This window comes from Xiphophorus hellerii, chromosome 22 (genome assembly GCF_003331165.1).
Source record: "Xiphophorus hellerii strain 12219 chromosome 22, Xiphophorus_hellerii-4.1, whole genome shotgun sequence".
NCBI classification, from domain to species: Eukaryota; Metazoa; Chordata; class Actinopteri; order Cyprinodontiformes; family Poeciliidae; genus Xiphophorus; species Xiphophorus hellerii.
Genome location: NC_045693.1, coordinates 10544143 through 10560586, shown reverse-complemented (window position 1 = coordinate 10560586; position 16444 = coordinate 10544143). Strand labels below are relative to the sequence as shown.

At 38.0% G+C, this 16444-nt stretch overlaps 1 protein-coding gene across 1 annotated transcript; it reads left to right on the top strand.

The window, feature by feature from the left end:
• Positions 1–4573: 4573 nt before the first annotated feature.
• On the top strand, positions 4574–14809 carry LOC116712807 (uncharacterized). The gene is made up of 3 exons (XM_032552648.1): positions 4574–4656; positions 10433–10517; positions 12375–14809. Exons 2-3 carry the CDS (start codon positions 10437–10439, stop codon positions 14535–14537), a joined length of 2244 nt encoding a protein of 747 aa, XP_032408539.1. The 5' UTR covers positions 4574–4656; positions 10433–10436; the 3' UTR covers positions 14538–14809.
• The last annotated feature ends 1635 nt before the right edge of the window (positions 14810–16444 follow it).

The following is a 16444-nucleotide window of genomic DNA, read 5'->3' as shown; positions in this document are numbered from 1 at the left end:
ATATCAGTGAGTCTGCCTTTCCTAAAGCCTAATGAGGAAATTAAGCTACATTGGAGATCCAGTAATCAAACCTTTCCTACAATTAGACTTGTTTTGCATGTTTCCATTGGTAGTTTGATCTTTAGTGAAGAGATCAAAGTCTTTGGAATTGGAAGGCCTCTTTGCCATTACTCTAATCTTTACCTTCTTGTACTGATTTTTCTATCAAATTTAAGTCAGGATTCTGGCTGAACCACTCCAAAACACCAACATTTGTTGAAAGACAAAATCTGCCTGGGGGAGTTGAATACTTTCAGGCTGAATTGTAAATTTTTTTTATTTCGTTTTTTTATACCAGTACAACCATTTGAAATACTTTGGGTGCTATACAGGTAAACATGCCTGACTTGGCATTGAAATTGAAAGTAGGATCATTTAAAATATATGTGGCTTTCCATCTTACTTACTAGAACATAAATTTTATTCACTTTGACCTTCAATACGACGCTCTTCACTGCATAAATAATGAATCTAAAGTTTGCTGTAGTTTGCATGTTATTAAAATACCACAGTTTTAAAAGTAAGTCAACTTCAATATACCAATAAAAGCAATGGTGCATGGTGTGTGATAACAGTCAGTGGAAATGCGTCGGTCTCACTCACTGAACACAAAATACAGTTTGACTTTCGCCACCATAATCTGAATGATTTATGTTGTCTCTTTTGCCGTGGGCCTCTCTGCTGTTTCATGGTGACACATGGCTGGAACCATGATATTCTTCGTGGCCTTCAGGCGTCCAAGAGCAGCCATAAAGAATTCTGTTTTCTGCTAGCTGCCTTTAAATGACTGTCAGCATTTTTATTGTGCATCATTCAGCTAAAGGCTACTAAATGAATTTGTTTTTCTTTGGGTGTGTTCCCACAGGAAGAAAGCATTGCTCTGAGAAAGGAGGGGAGTAGGGTCATCTTGAACTGCCAGTTACCTCATCTGATAGGCCACAATGAAGACTGCCTCACAACAGGAATCCTCTTGTATTATTTGAAAGTAAATGGATTAATTTATGTTCTCAAATTGTTGCATAATTTTTCTTCTTTTATATATAAACTGAGTTCAGGCTTGTAGCTTATGATGGTCATATTAATTTTTGTGTTAGAGTGGATAAATATTTAAATAACCATAAAACAAACCATAAATTGGATAGATAAGCAGGAAGTATAAACTTCCTGATAATTGACGTTACGCACAACAAAACACATTGGTCACCTAGGAAAAAAAAGCAGCAGTAGCATCTTTCTGTTTGAGGCATGACTCCATAGGCTTTTGTTAGAAAAGTTTCATAATTACTGTATTGAAAGAACCAAAATGGATCTGTTCTACTTTTTAATGATATTAGGTTTTATGGCACTAAAAACAATATGCACCTTTTCTACTATGTGCATTTGAAAACTTGAGCTTTCATTTTTCCCCCCTTCACCATAGGAGGGCAAAACCTGGATTCAAAATGAAGCCTCATGTTGTCAGGAAACTGGTGAGGAAAAAGGTCACTACACTTAAATCTTCATGTTACATCTTCTGCTGCTGGGGTATCAAAGCTTTCTAAACTGTCTTCTAGTGCTTTCTGGACCTGAGCTCCCCCGTGAACGTTGTCTGCTTGAGAACTGTGGGGGGATTGTTACACTCTTCCCTCAGGATGGCGCACTGTGTTCAGTTAACGGCTCTGCGGTTACACATCCCTGCCAGCTGACTCAGGGTAAGCATTTCAGCTAAATCTAATTTTCCTCCTGATATTCTTGCATAAATATGGGGAAGGGATGGTGCAAGACATGACTATAATAATGATTTCTCTCCTAGATTCACAATTATTTGGCTTGTTGGAGTCAATAACCCTTTTATCCATTTTGAGTGAGGTGAAATGACATCACTGGATCTCATCTGCAAATGAAATCCACTTTGTTGCTGGCTTCCCCATGGAAACACACTTAAGTCATGAGTGGATTGTGAACGCTGCTCTTCACAGGGCAGATGCCATTTCTCTTGCTAAACATTTTTAAGGGCGAGGGGCCCTGGACAAAGCTCTAGACAAAGCTTGAAGCCCTCAATTTAATTGGCAGATGGAGTTGATAGGGGCAACAGGTTTTGAAGTGGGCCAGAGCATTAACCTTTCAAAGGATAGAAGAGAGTCTAGTTGAAACTCTGGCCCCCTGAGCGGCCCCTGTTTGTTGAGGTTGGAAGCTTGAAGTACTTTCTGACTCCTCATCCATATTGCTTTGGTTTTCAAGAGATAAAAGCTGCACACTGAACCAGCCAGAGTGCAGCCTGTCTATAGTAGTTGTTATTTTTGTAAGGTTTTCAATTTATCCAGTATTCTTGTCAAAAACAGCTGCATCTGAAGCTTTTTTCTTTTTTTCACAAATGATAGTAATTTTCAGTCCAACAGCAAGTAGAATCTATCACAGGTTGTTTTCTGGTGCTTTGTCACTCGTCAGAAGTCATTAGTAGTTGGAGGATTAGTATTTGCTGTGGAGGAGGAAGAGAAAAGACCCAGAGAAAATCTGTGGATACGGTTGTATGAATTTAGGTCCGATATATAAACCCCCATATCACCAAAATTCTTCAGCTTCACAAGACTTGGAAGCTTCCTTGGACCATTTCCTCTGACAACTGATCCTCCTGGTCAAGGCCACTGTCAATCATATTGGAGAGATTATGTTCCTCATGACAACTGATTCATTTTCTTCAGCAGTGAATTCACTCAAGGAAAAACTCAACAAATGTCAAGTGAGTTTTCATAGTTTGGTGTGTAGACAATAAGTTACTGTATCAGTCATGGAAGCATGGAAAGTTTTCCATGCTTCCCTTGGGCCAGATCCCTGCTGTTTCTATGCATAATAGATACTAGAGATGGAACTCCTTTTCTCCAATTTAGGAGAATCTTATTAGCAATGCTTATTTCAGCATTTAGAGCTGCATTTATAATGAATTACAAGGTTTAAGATCGTAAGTCTGCGCTGTGAGGGATTCCTGCTGCTTTTCGACTATCATTTCTTCTGACTTTTTACGCTTTACTTATTTGGTTCCCTTTAGGTGCAATTATACAGCTAGGAGGAGGATCCATACTGCGGTTTAACCACCCAGCTAAAGCTTCACAACTGAAAGAGAAACAGCAGGTACAGTCGGTACCCAAAAGAAACATTGCTGTGTCATCTGCATTGTCTAATCTTAATTTCTACAAAGCAAGTCAGCATCCTGTGCTCTATTGCCATGACTAAAAGCTGAAAGCCTGCAACCTGCAGTGAATATTGACACTGTAAACTCTGTATATCCATCAGTATAGTTTTGTCATCTCATTTCCTGGTAGTGATTTGTTTTAATCGTTACTGTTTAACATCACAATTGCAAAATCATGCTATTGTGGAACTGATTTTGCATATTATAAAAAAGTACAGATGTTTTCTATGAAAGGACCCAGGTGCAGAAGACTCAAAAGCCGTTTTTACTCCTCCAATCTTTCAATTATATCGAGGTGTTGTAGGATTGAATTGGTGCAGCAGAATTAAACAGTTTAATATAATTTCCTCACCTGCAGCTCCTTATCCAACACAGAACAGTACATTTTTAAGAAACTTTATAAGTGTTTATTTTTCAGCATTCATTTCCACAAAACAGAGGAGTTTGGCTTTGTAAGAAAGGAAAATGAAATCGCTTGAAATGAATCACTACAGAGCATGGGTCGGTATGAGTTTTGCAGAGTATAATGGCCTAGAGTAAAAAGGCAACAGTTTCACTGTATTGATGCAATAATTTAAAAGGAAAGGCATATAGCATAATATGACTGCTTCCATACAAAACAGTAATTATATTCCTATTGCTCCTAAAAGGACTGACACAAAATACTGAATTTATGCATTTTTTTTATACATGTACCTCTGTACGTTGCAGTAGTTTTCAGGTGCTGAAAGCTGTAGTATGTAACTTAAAAAAACCCCATTAAAACTTACTATGTCATGATGGTATGAGACATGATTTGAAGAAAAAAAATTTAGCTCCTCTGCCTCTGCAACACTACCAGCTGCAGCGGAGCAGAGCGAGGGGAAGGGAATGAGCAGTGAATACACAGGCATGATTGTGCTAGTAGGATCTTTATTTTGCTTCTCGTGGTTCCAGTCAATTGTTGGTATTTAACATTCGCTCTAAATAGATTTGCAAGAGTTCAATAATTACTCTTTAAGATTATCTTAAACACCCAAGCTGTCATATTTTAGTAATCTTTTCTGTAATCAAAGGTTTTTCTGAATTTTGACCAACTCTAATCATGTTACTGTCTAAATGTGGGAAAAGCACATGACCAAAAAAAAAAAAAATATATTAACAGGTGTAGAGGGGCTTAAACTATATTTTTTGACATTTTTTTAAATGTTCGTTATTTCAGCTACATTCTTCTGTGAAACTGTCAGGAATACTGATGATATACAGTATATACCAAAAGCAAGGCATTGTATAATTTAAATCCACCATAGACAGTTGTCAGTCATTTCAAACTCTGAGACAGGTTTTTATTCTAGTTGTTTCTCCCTCTTTTATCTGCAGAGCGGGCTGCTGTCTTCCTCTTCCCGGTCTTTGACTGACTTGTCCAAATCTGCAGAGAATCTATCCAAAGTGAAGCTGCAAAACTCTGGGTAAAACATGCAGTATGCTGGCATCTTGTAAAATTCTCCTCACTCTTTCCTTCTCAGTCTGCACAATACCTACTCACAGAGCACCATTCATCAGGTATGTGGATCAAATCAAAGCCATAAATCAAGGTGGTATTATTGTAAGAGGAGAGAACATGCAAAAAGTATTTGTTCAGTGCTCCATGCTGAGTGGGAATCAACCAAGTTCCAATCGTTCCTGTTTTTTTTTTTTTTTTTTTTTTAAGTGAACAGCCAAATGTGACCTTTCCAGAATTGCCTCTTCATTCAAATCTCTAACAAGGTCCCAAGATACAGTATTTATACTTTTGACTATTATAAAATCTCGCTAGTAGTTGGCAGGACCTACAGTAAAATAGTGGACGACAAACAACTGACCTACCAAAATGCCTTGGAGATATTCCTTTCTTCACCATTAATAAAGTATTTAACAATTTTACTCTGAACTTTGTGTAGAATAGTTGAATGGGTTGCTACTGGTGAGGCTCGCCATATAAACTGTTCTGTAAAGGAGCAGTACCTTTAAACCCCCCCCCAACCCCCCCCCCCCAAAAAAACAAAAAAAACAAAAACTACTTGAGTAGAGCTGAAACAAATCATTTGTCTGGCTGTCTGGAGCAGACTTCAGATGGTCAGAACATTCTGATCTGAGCCAGTGTTTTTTAACATAAGCTGCTAACTCTCTAGAATTGCTTGGTAAGGGTGGGATTGATTCACTGGCAGAAACCCAAAATTGGATCATAGATTAGCATGGTTTTCATTGGTGGGCATGCTAATTAGCCTGTGCATTCGTGGCAAACTCCATTGCAGAGAGTAATTTTCAAGTTGTATAAAAATGTTTATAAAAGTTTCATACTGCAGCTTTGAAGGTGAAATTACTTCTGTCAAGAGTCATTGTTTATACCTGAGACCACAAGTTTTAAGACATTTTGTAGTTCAACTTTACTTTAAAAACATATCAGAAATGTGGATAGTAAATTAAAGTGCAATATTAAATTGTTTGTAAAACCAGAAGTGCCTGAAGTTTATCAAGCATACGTATTTACAGTTTAGATCTTAATATTTAAAGACCAATGCAAATCATGCTGGATATTGGTTCTTCCTGAAGTGGTGTCTTCAGAAAAAATCTCAGGCCTCTGTTGTCCAATTCTTGTACTTTCTGCAGAAAGTAATTTTGTTTTCTATGCTTTTCTAGGACAGAAGTGGTTTTCTGTCCTCCTTTACATCAGACATGCATTCTAAGACCTCTGTCCTACAATGAGTTGAGAAATATCTTGTATACCTGCTACCATCTTCAAGCAAGCTCTGCAGTTGTGGCAATCCATTTGTTCATTTCCTTTGGAATTGTTATTGAAGTTGTAGATGTGAAATTGTTGATTTGGATATGCTTTGAAAGAAGTGGTCTTTCTTGGATTTCCTTTGTGGTAACAATAGTTGACTGAAGAAAGCTTTCAGGGACTGGTTCCTTTTAAAAGCAGTCATTCTGTTTGCAGATTTTCATGAATTTTCATTGTCATTACATTAAGTGTGTTAACTTTGCATTTTGTCTGACTCTTAATAGCATCTTAGACCCTGAAGAAATGGACAAACTTCATTGCTCTATTTTTATGGTTGCAACAATGACATTCAGCAGTTTAAATCTTTTCATCACCTTGGATTGTGGTTAATGTTTAAGGATTGTTTGTTCTCACATCTCCCATTTATATTCTTGATAATAAAATAATAAATCAAAAATAAAATGACTGAGACAGATAAAAGCGCTGTAAAAATATGACCCAAACCTTTTTAATGTGTGATTAATTTGTCACACCATAGCAGTTGTGAAATGGCGTGTCAAGGTTCAAATATCTGGAGATGCAAATTTGAATTTGGCATATCTTTTTGCTGTAAAAGGTCATCTTTGTACATAATTAGTTCTTAGTTCTAAAAATATCAGAATAATTGAGCGTCCAGACTGTCCCTTGAGCTTTAGTAAAAACTGTCAAAAACACATTTTATCAGAGTTTGAGTTGACTGTTATTTCTACACACTATACCAGCCACAAGTCTGAGGCATTCTGTGACATCTTTATGCCCTGCCACGGCCTTGGCATTGTGTGACAGTTCATTGATCTGTCACTGTCTCAGTGTTCGCTGAATTAGTGTCCACAATCCAATTCTCCCATCAGTGATTCACCACTGCCTGAGGTAGCGAGCAATTTGAGACACCTCCCCTTGTCTCTCTTGATCTGCTAGGCCTGATGTTTTACAGCACATGGGGAAGTTTGACGTGTAATTTCCTTCACACTGTAGAAACCCTACAAAAAAGTTAACCTTCTGCTGGTGTGATTAATATAGCTTTCACTTTGACACCTGCAGCTCTCTGAGATCTACTGCTCTTTGATTTAGATGTGAAATGGTTAATTTACACATTGTTACTACAAGGCTGTTGTAGTGCTATCCAAAAGTATTCATACCTTTCGAACTGCTTTTATCATGGCAATGTATTTTATTTGGATTTTATACATTGGACCAGCACAAAGTGCTGCATGTTATTGAAGTGAGGTGGGAGGGAGAAATCTCGATGCATTTCTGTTCATACCAAACCGAAGGTGGTTCTATAAAGAGTCATTACTTTATAGAACCACCTTTCCATGCTGCTGCAAAAATCTACCGGCATTGCAATTCTAGTGACTGAAATCCCCTCATTTTATTTCAGGGTGTCAGAGGAAAGGTAGCTGAAAACAAATATATATTTTTTTACATTAAATTGTAATGTGTTGAACCTGTTCTTCCTTCAATTTCCCAATTAGGCTGTGCTTTGTGTTAGTCTTGTATCAAATCCCAATATGTTAGTGGTAATGTCTGCGGAAAAATTTCAATGGGTGTGAATACTTAAGTCATTGTATTTATATTGATGAAGGAAGTCAACCCATTTGTAACAGATTGAGGATGTTTAACAGCTCAGCATCAGCACTTTGGCTCAGCTTTTCAATTTGAAAAATATGATATGATCTTAAAGACAGGAGTATTCCAGTGGTGATGTCAATTTGTACTGAGCATGCAACATTCAATTTTAAACTTTTGCACTTATTTACTTTTCCTTCTCTAGCCTCCAACATCTATTTAGGCTCTTGAGACGAGCTGTGAGCTCAGATATATATTCTATTCTTGTTCCACTTCTTGCCTCACTTGGCATAAACTCCCTTGCAGCAAGGGCAGAATTGATCTCAATAATCTTGGAAATGACCCTCAGCAGTAAGAGCAAATTTGAATTCAAACGCCGGCTATGGATATGTTGCACTCTGGGAGCGACACAAGATATCAATGAACTGACCCGCAGATGCTCAAGGAAAGTGCTCCTTTGCAACAAAAGCAGCTTGATGAGTATTGACCACATCACTTGAATTCCTGATATCCCTCAGTTGAAGGTTAAGCAGAAATTCAGCATAGCTTTACACACCTTATTATGCTTTTAGGGCTGACTGACGTAATTAAAACCTCAAGTATTCGGTCAAAAATCTTAAACACCTTAAGCAGCTCTACAAAAAAATTATTCATTTTTAATTCATATAATTTAATTCCTTTTGTCAGTTTAAAGCAAAATTCTGTTTAGTAAAGTAGTGGTTTTTGTTTTGTAATGAATTGGTAAAATTACCAGACATGTATTTGCATCCTGTTGGCTAATACCCAATAATGGACCAAATGTTGCAAATGACCCAAATTTAAATTGTCTACATACTTGGGAGAAGTTATATTTATTGCACAAAAATCAATTTAAATGAAAGTAATGCCAGTGATGTTGCTTGGTAGGAGGCGGCAAAAACTTTCGTCCAGTATACAGTAAAATGTTACAACAGATGAGTTTTTGGTCTAGAAGAAACAGGTTATCAGATTTTGCAGAGATCTTAGGGTAGAACAATAGACTCTTGGACGTTTTACAATGTTCAGGAATGTTTACAACAGGAGTTTTAAACTCTAGGATCTACAATGTTTTGATCTGTAACATGGACACACCTGAATCAAAGGACAGATTGTATGAAGAGGTCATTCAGAGTCCTGCTAATGATGTGATTCAGGTTTGGCTTGTAGTGTTGACATTAAAGCTTTACGCTCACTTTGACAGATGGCAAAGTACAAAAATGTCTCAATTTCCTGCAATATTTGAACTAATGTGAAGCTAATCTTTAGAACAAATTTTTTTTTATGCCAAAAAAGTTGGAAATGATTTCTTGCCGTGCATCTAAAAGTGCACAAAATTCAGGGCTTGGTCCATCCCTCAATTTGTAAGTCAAGACTTGCTTGAGGGAAACGAACAACCATTTGTAGTGTCTGATAGTGGACACTACAAATGCTTCTTTGTAGTGACATATCTTTGTATGTACAAAGATGCATCTTTAAGACGGACCCTGGTGCTGAGAGTGACATGAGGGATGTGTAACGGTGCCTATTTGGAAAGTGTGCATTCCAGTCTACATTCTTTCTGGATTGTGTGCACCGATCAGTATTTTATTTTGTATTCAGATAAATCTCTCAAATGAGTCTTTGGAACATTCACATGGGCTGTTGTGTTCTAAAAGTCCACTTTGGTTCTCTGTAGGTGAGGTATATAGGAAATTGGTCACTTTTAAAATGCCTGGTGCTGATTAGCCTTCTAAGTGAGACCAATTGCAAAACCTTTGGATAACTCAAACTGTAACTTGTTCTTTTAAATAAAGCTGGCATTACTTTCAGGGTGATTAAGAGAAATTTTGTAGCATAGTTGAAAGTTTATTCTACATTTTCTGGTCTTGTATGTCACTGCTGTGACTTTTTGAGATTTAGGTTTTTAAATGGTTGTGCTTGGCCTTCACCTTTTTTGGGTTGGCTGTAAGCTCATCTTCCTGAATCAACTATTATGGAAATTTATTAAATGAGACAGAGGCATACACTACAGATATATTAACTTTTTCAACCCCACTGAATTTTGAAAGGGAGCTTCTGATTAAAAAAAGGAAAAAAAGAAACAGTTGAGCAATGTCTGCCTAACCAGATGCAACTGTAGCATCCAGATAAAAGTGAAGCCAGCTGGGGGAAGTGATGCTGTCGGGGAATGAGTAGTTGTTGCACTGTTGGACCTGAAGGGAAAACACTGCAAACCTTTGCATCTAAGCCTCAGAATTTGGACATTTAAAACACTTCCTTTCTCTGTGAGATGATAAGCATCGATGCGTACAGGACATCCTCCGAGCCGATCCTTAGGATTTGCAAAAATCCTTTAATCGTTACTAGAACGTGAACTGTGTCCCGCTTGTTGATGCTGCCAATGCTTTACTTCTGCTGCTTTCACACTTTGGCAATCTGCTGATACACACACAAAGCCCTGCTAAAGCTGTGGTTTACTGTCAAAAATCATTCTGGGCTATATACTTGGTTCCTGCCCCCTCCCTCTGGAGTTCTGCGCATTGTATGTAAATCCTCAAATCATCATGCACAGATTCTATTTAATTTCATAGCTAGTAGAGTGTCTCTAATCTCATCCGGCCATTTGGGGTGTTTGCTTTTCAAATCTAATGAATATTTTTTTGTTTGTGTGGTGGTGATGAGGGTTATTGGTGCTTTCTTTTTCCAACTGTTCTCTGGTGTCAACACTACATCAAATAATTAAATTTGCTCTTAAACAAAGAGCATAGCAACATAAGAATGGGACTTCAGAAGTATAATGCTCTCATCTAATCAGAATGTAGTTTTTAGTCCTGTGAAAGAATGTAAAATGTATTTCTCTCATTTGATCTTGACTGCAGTCAGATGGATGTGCTGGGTCTCGAAAGCAAGTCCAAAGACCTGAGAATTTGTCTTGGATCTACTCCAACAAAGATCCAAATTACAGTATGTATTTTTTTTTCTTTCACTTTAAACAAACTGCACTCTAGGTAAAGTTATTGTAAGGAATGGGCTAATCAAAGTACAGCAAAGTTTAAATCGTTGTGTTTTTAAAACTAGTACATTTTAAATTAACCTGAAAATCCACCCTTTATGTATATTTAAGTGAAGATGTTTGTTTCAGGGACTTACCATGAAATAAGTAGTGACTAGTTGTGGGCTGGTTACCGGTTTCAAGTTATAGCGAGATATGAAAAAGTCACTGTTTAAAAACACAAACATTTGCACAGATTTAAAATGACTAGTTCTGCAAGTTTAGGCAAGTCCCCAAAGCAAAAATAAATAAATAAATAAAATAAGCCCTATGTGCAAAATGTCCTCATGGACAGTGGCAGAGGAAGCAACAGATCAAACATGATGGCTCCTACAGGAGCACCATCCATCACTATTTGCTAAATTTAAGATAAAGTTCTTGAAATTGGAAAAACTGCACCTAGCATCTGGCAATAGTGAAGCAAATATCAATGTTACTGTGACATTGTACTGATCACAACTTGTCTGCAGGAGTGTTTTTGAGTTTTGTGTATTTAAGTGGGAGTCGAAATGTCTTCATATTTTTACTTAAGCATCTTTTTAGCGGAACGTGCATTTTCTATATACTTGTTCATATTTGATCAAGTGATCTGTTTGTGTGCATACAATTTTATCTTTCACAATAAAAACCCTATGATAAACTGCATCAATAGACTGTCGTGCAGTATAATTGAATTTGTGTTGTGCCTCCTTATGCTTAATGGGATAAATATTGGACCTCCTTATAAATTTAAAAAATAATGCAGCTGTTTGTAATTTCTCTTAAATGATGAACTGAATTTTTTAGAAGGCTAATTTGGCCCAAGGTTATTTGAATTCACAACCTTCAGCAACGGTCCTTAGACTAGACTGCTGATGAATTAATTTCAGTCACTAAATATTTAGATGGTTAAATTAGCTTAGCCAGCCTAATATAAGTTTTGTTGTACTTGTGTTGGTCTATATAAATTGCCTACCGATCTGCGTATCAGTGTATAGATCCGTGCATGTTTGTGTGAGAGTGGGTGAATGTGACTCTAGTGTAAACCACTTTGAGGGGTCAAAATGACTGGAAAAGTGTGATACAAGTTCAGTCCATTTACCATTTATAATGAGCAGATTAGCAAAATTGTACTGATCAACCGAGACCATAGAAACTACAACAAAACTTTAATTATAATGGCTATAAAAAATAACCAGAAAGTTTGATTTCAGTTTGAGTAAAAATTTGAGTAAAAATAAACAGTTTACTCATTCATTGTACATTGAGAATCTCATACTGCCAATGCGTAGTTATTAAAGGTATAAGAATTAGCTCTAAAAGTGAATCTCCATTACTGGTGTTTTAGTTTAATTTGTCTTGGCAAAACTGAGTTTCAAAGGCTTGCCCATCTCCATCAAGGCCCAATGCAGATTTATGAGCCATGAAGCACTTTCTCCCATTGCTTGTTATGCACATATTCAGACCCTTCTACATGTTCCTGTAGGGCTTTAAAGGAAATTATGGTTTGTTAAGGCACAGTGCAGTGAGTGCACACAAGTGTTTCTGTTTTTATAAATGTACCGTGTAATTCCTCACTTCATTTCCCCTCATTTTGTCTTTATGCATCCAAATGTAATTGAATGCATAAATAAAAGTTAGCTTCCAAAGTGAACTGAATTAAATCGGTTTCTTCTCAGCAGGGCCAGAAATTTGTAATCATTTACATAAATCAGGGTTTTTGTTTCTGTTATCTTTAAGAGTTTAATTTCCTTTTAATTTCTCCTTTCTATCCTCACTACATAAACTAGGCCAATCCTGAAAGAGACCCCGTCCCTCGAACAGTTTTCCAGTCGGGCAGAGATGCACTTCAGGGTCAAGGAAGCATCTGGGATGGCCAGGAGCAGGAGAGGGACTTGTGTCATAAATCAGGGCCAGGACTCGTGTCTGAGAGCCCGCAGAGGACGTCTTGGAGTGGAGCTGGTATTGCAAGTTGTGAGACAGAGGAAGTTTCATCAGGGGATGGCAGCCTCCAACAGACATGTGTCCTGGGCCCCGGTGATGGATGTGGCATGAAGCCAGAAGGGAATGCTAATGAGATCCAAGGTGTCGACGCAGACTGCTATAAGGGGAGACCCAGCTCTGGTGGGAACTCATTAGGCAGCATGTCCCACCTGCAAAGTAGTGGAGGAAGAAGCTCCTTTTTGGTCCTCCCACAGACCAGCACTTATTCTCAGTTCAACAGAAAACCACTTAGTAGGCAGGTGGCCTGCTGTCCACTCAAAGACGCTGCTTTCCAGCACCAGCAGAGTTGTGGTGAGATGGAGGAAGCTGGAAGTTTGAAGGAGATCAAAAGAGTTGCAGAAAACCCAGTTAGAAAATTAGGGCTAGGCTCTTTGTTTAGAAAAGTGTCCTGTATTGTTCGTGATGCACACAGACTACTTTGGAGATCTCCTGCACTTTTGCACCAGCTGACAACTGCAAAATTACAACCTGTTGGTGCCTGCTTGTCTAGCCATGTTCTGTCTATAATGAAGGACAGCCATATCTTCATGGTCGGAGGGAGCTTTGCTTTTTCGCTCATCAGTAAGAGTCCCATTTTCTCTGTTGTGAAAGCTCTGCCCCTCATACAGTACATCCAAATGAATACATCTCATCCCCTTCAGCCCAAAGAGACAGCTCTTATGATTCAGGACTTCAATAATTCCAACAACACACAACTCTCAACCCTGACACTAAGACAAAGCGTGACAGAAAAAGTGGAAGGTGATGTGCTGGAAGTGTCTAGGGATTTCTGCAAGAGAGATTTGCAGTCACCAGAAAAGCAAGATGGGAATAATTTTCAAATAAAACAAGATGAAGTTATTTCAGAGCCTTTGATGCCGAAAAAAAGAAGCCCTCTGTCTTACAGCAATGGTTGCAAGACGGATGTTATCCAAGTAACTGAAGATGTAGATCAGGCTGAAACTGTTGATTGCATTCAGACATTGATAACATTTCCTAATCCACTTCTGAAGCTACAGACTCTGCCACTGGGAGATCTGATGGGTGTTGTACAGTCAGTCTCTTGTTCAGTGCCTTCCTCCCAGAGGATCATAGCACTTCACTGGTTGAACGTAGCCAAATGTAGCCAACCTGATCCAAAGCCTGGCCTCTTGATTGTGACGAAAACGGATCTCTACACACTGACTGCCAACTCTGAGGCTCTGGTCTTGTTCCATCACCTCCCTTTGTTGCAGCTGAGGGATGTACTGATAGGTTTTGCTGGCCAAAGTTTACGTTTAATAGGCACTACAGAGGAAAGCATCCTGGGTGTTTATACCTACAGCCAGAAGCAAACCAAAGAGCTGTGCTGGGCCATACTAAGTGCTGTCTGTTCTGGGGACAGCAGGCTCCATCAGTACCAATTGCTTCATGACAACTTGATGGAATTGTCCCTAGACTGTAAGGTCTATGTACCCGACATGCAGCTGGACTCTGGTTTAAGGCTTTACTGTCGATTTCAGAAAAGTCTCATTGATCTGCTTTATCTTATTCATTGTAATATTGATCAAGCGACAGTCGCTCTTGGAGAGTTGCAGCTATTGATGTACACCAGTGTGGCTGTGCACCTGAGTTGCCACATTCATAGTGAACAAATGGCCCAGTTCTTTCTCACAGATGCCCATTTTGGTCTGGCAAAGGAGGATGTTGTGTTTCCAAAAGCAATATTTTCTCAGTTTGATGTCTTAGCTCTTTGTCGTTGCTCAGATGTGCGCTGTGTACTGATGCACGATGAAGACAGCAGCGGATCTGTCATGGTGGATGTAATCATTGCAAAAGCAAGGGCCAAAGGCCACCCTGAAAGCATGATGAAGCTAGATACCCTGTCTGAACATCCTTTCAATTCATCTCCGCACACAGAAGTGTGGAAATTAACTTTCAGTTGCTCCACAGAGGCCACCTGCCTGATTAATCACTTGTCAAATGTCTGATCAAGGACTAAACAGTCTGTAATGAACAGCCCAGCTTGAAAACTCTCACTGGGAGCAGTGGCAAAAAGTGCATTTTAACCAGACACTTTAAAGGATCACTTCTCTATTAAATGACAGTGCTTTAATTTTTGTCATATTGTCACATGCCTTTTTCACTCTGAATTTTATCTTTAAAACACCCAATATTTTTTTATAATCTTCACTGCTCTGTTTGGTTTAGTTATGCTTTAGATAATTAAGGTTTCACATTTTGGTATTGAGAATTAAACATCTAACAGGTAATTTGTATTTTTTTTTTTTTTACTAAAATTGAAATTATTAATGTTCTGCTACTGCATTGTGTTTAAAGTTTTGAATATTTGAAATAAAAGTTAAACCTATTTCTGCTCTATTTTGTTTACTTTTGTATCAGAAATAAGCTCTTGGTTCAGCTTTTAACTTGGAAAAAGAAGAAAATTGAGTCCGTTTTCTCAGATGTCTCCTCATCTACTCGGTCAGGCTTTGTTTCTACATCTGGCACATTATCAGAAGCAGGGTAGTCAAACATTTATTTTTTTTTTGTTTAAGCTTCCTCTTTAGTCCCCTATCACAAATCTGTAATCTACTCATAATACATAACTCATCTCCGTTGATACAGTAGACAGTCTTTTTATGTTATGGCTTATTATACAGTTATGTCAGATGTGCACAAACATCCATTTAATATTTGGTTAACTTTATTTTAGAAAGCCATGCTTTGAACACCCATTTTGTAGTAATCAAGCTTCTGGTATAATTTTGACTGAACATTTCAGACTTTAATCAGAAATTAATTTCTGTTCTGACATGTGCCTAAAGGACTTAATTTGCAGAGGACGTTCTATCTTGGCATCAGCAAAAAAGCACATCAATCTAAATTTTTTTTTTACTGAATGTCTACTTGTCAATGACAACACCCAGGTGCTTGTAACATGCAGTAGACCCAGTTTATTCTGCTCCTTTCCTTGACTTGCTGACCCCCTTAAATATTGTAAATTGCAGGAGCAATGCAGTGCAATCAGCCCTCTTGTCTGCTGCTCAAGCATGAAGGATGCAGATCTGGCCTTGAATCAGAAAAAAATCACATATTGCTGCAGTACAATCTGAGCAGGGATGAAAAAAAAGATGTGAAATCGTTTCCCAATTTCCCTTGGATATTATGTAAGCATTCTTGCCATCTGTGTGTAAAATGTGTGAAAACCAAGAAGATGAGCAACTTTTATAAATTGTACAATTAGGGGAAAAAATTTAATGGATAACATTTGGAGTAGCGTGATTGTCTGATGTGCCTGCATGGGGTCGGCTCAGTTCTGGTTAGTTCACCACATCAGTTATTTTGAGATTTTAATGATTCCTTTTTTTTTTGGTAGAAGTGATTGTACAACTGCTTGCAGTAATGGATGTGAAAGCAGGTATTGTATTTAATGTGTTTGCTGTTGATCTACAATGTTAAGTTGTTAATTTTAAGGTGGCTGAATTCAGAAACTTGATTTGTGTGTTACTAAAAATAGAAAGAAGCCTTTGTTGGACACAGTTTTGTTAAAGGAAGTTCTTACACCAGATAATGAAGCATCACCACTGTCCGGTCTTCAGTCTTTAAATCATTACTGTGTGACCTCCCACTGAGCTTCCAGCTCTAATGCACTTCGTCATTGATGCCACATAACTGGATAATTTGTTTACCTCCTCCTTCAGAAGCATCTGAACGTGAGCTGGTCACATGTGTCGTTGCTTAACTGCTGATGGGGTAAATCTTTAAACTGACTGGGATCATTCTGCCGCTTTGTGGTATAGCTTCAATTAATGGTTCACTTATGTTTTCTCGATGTTCTGAAATTAGGCTTAGCGCTTACTTTGGTGGATAAATTGGTCCAGAGCTTGGTTGTAAT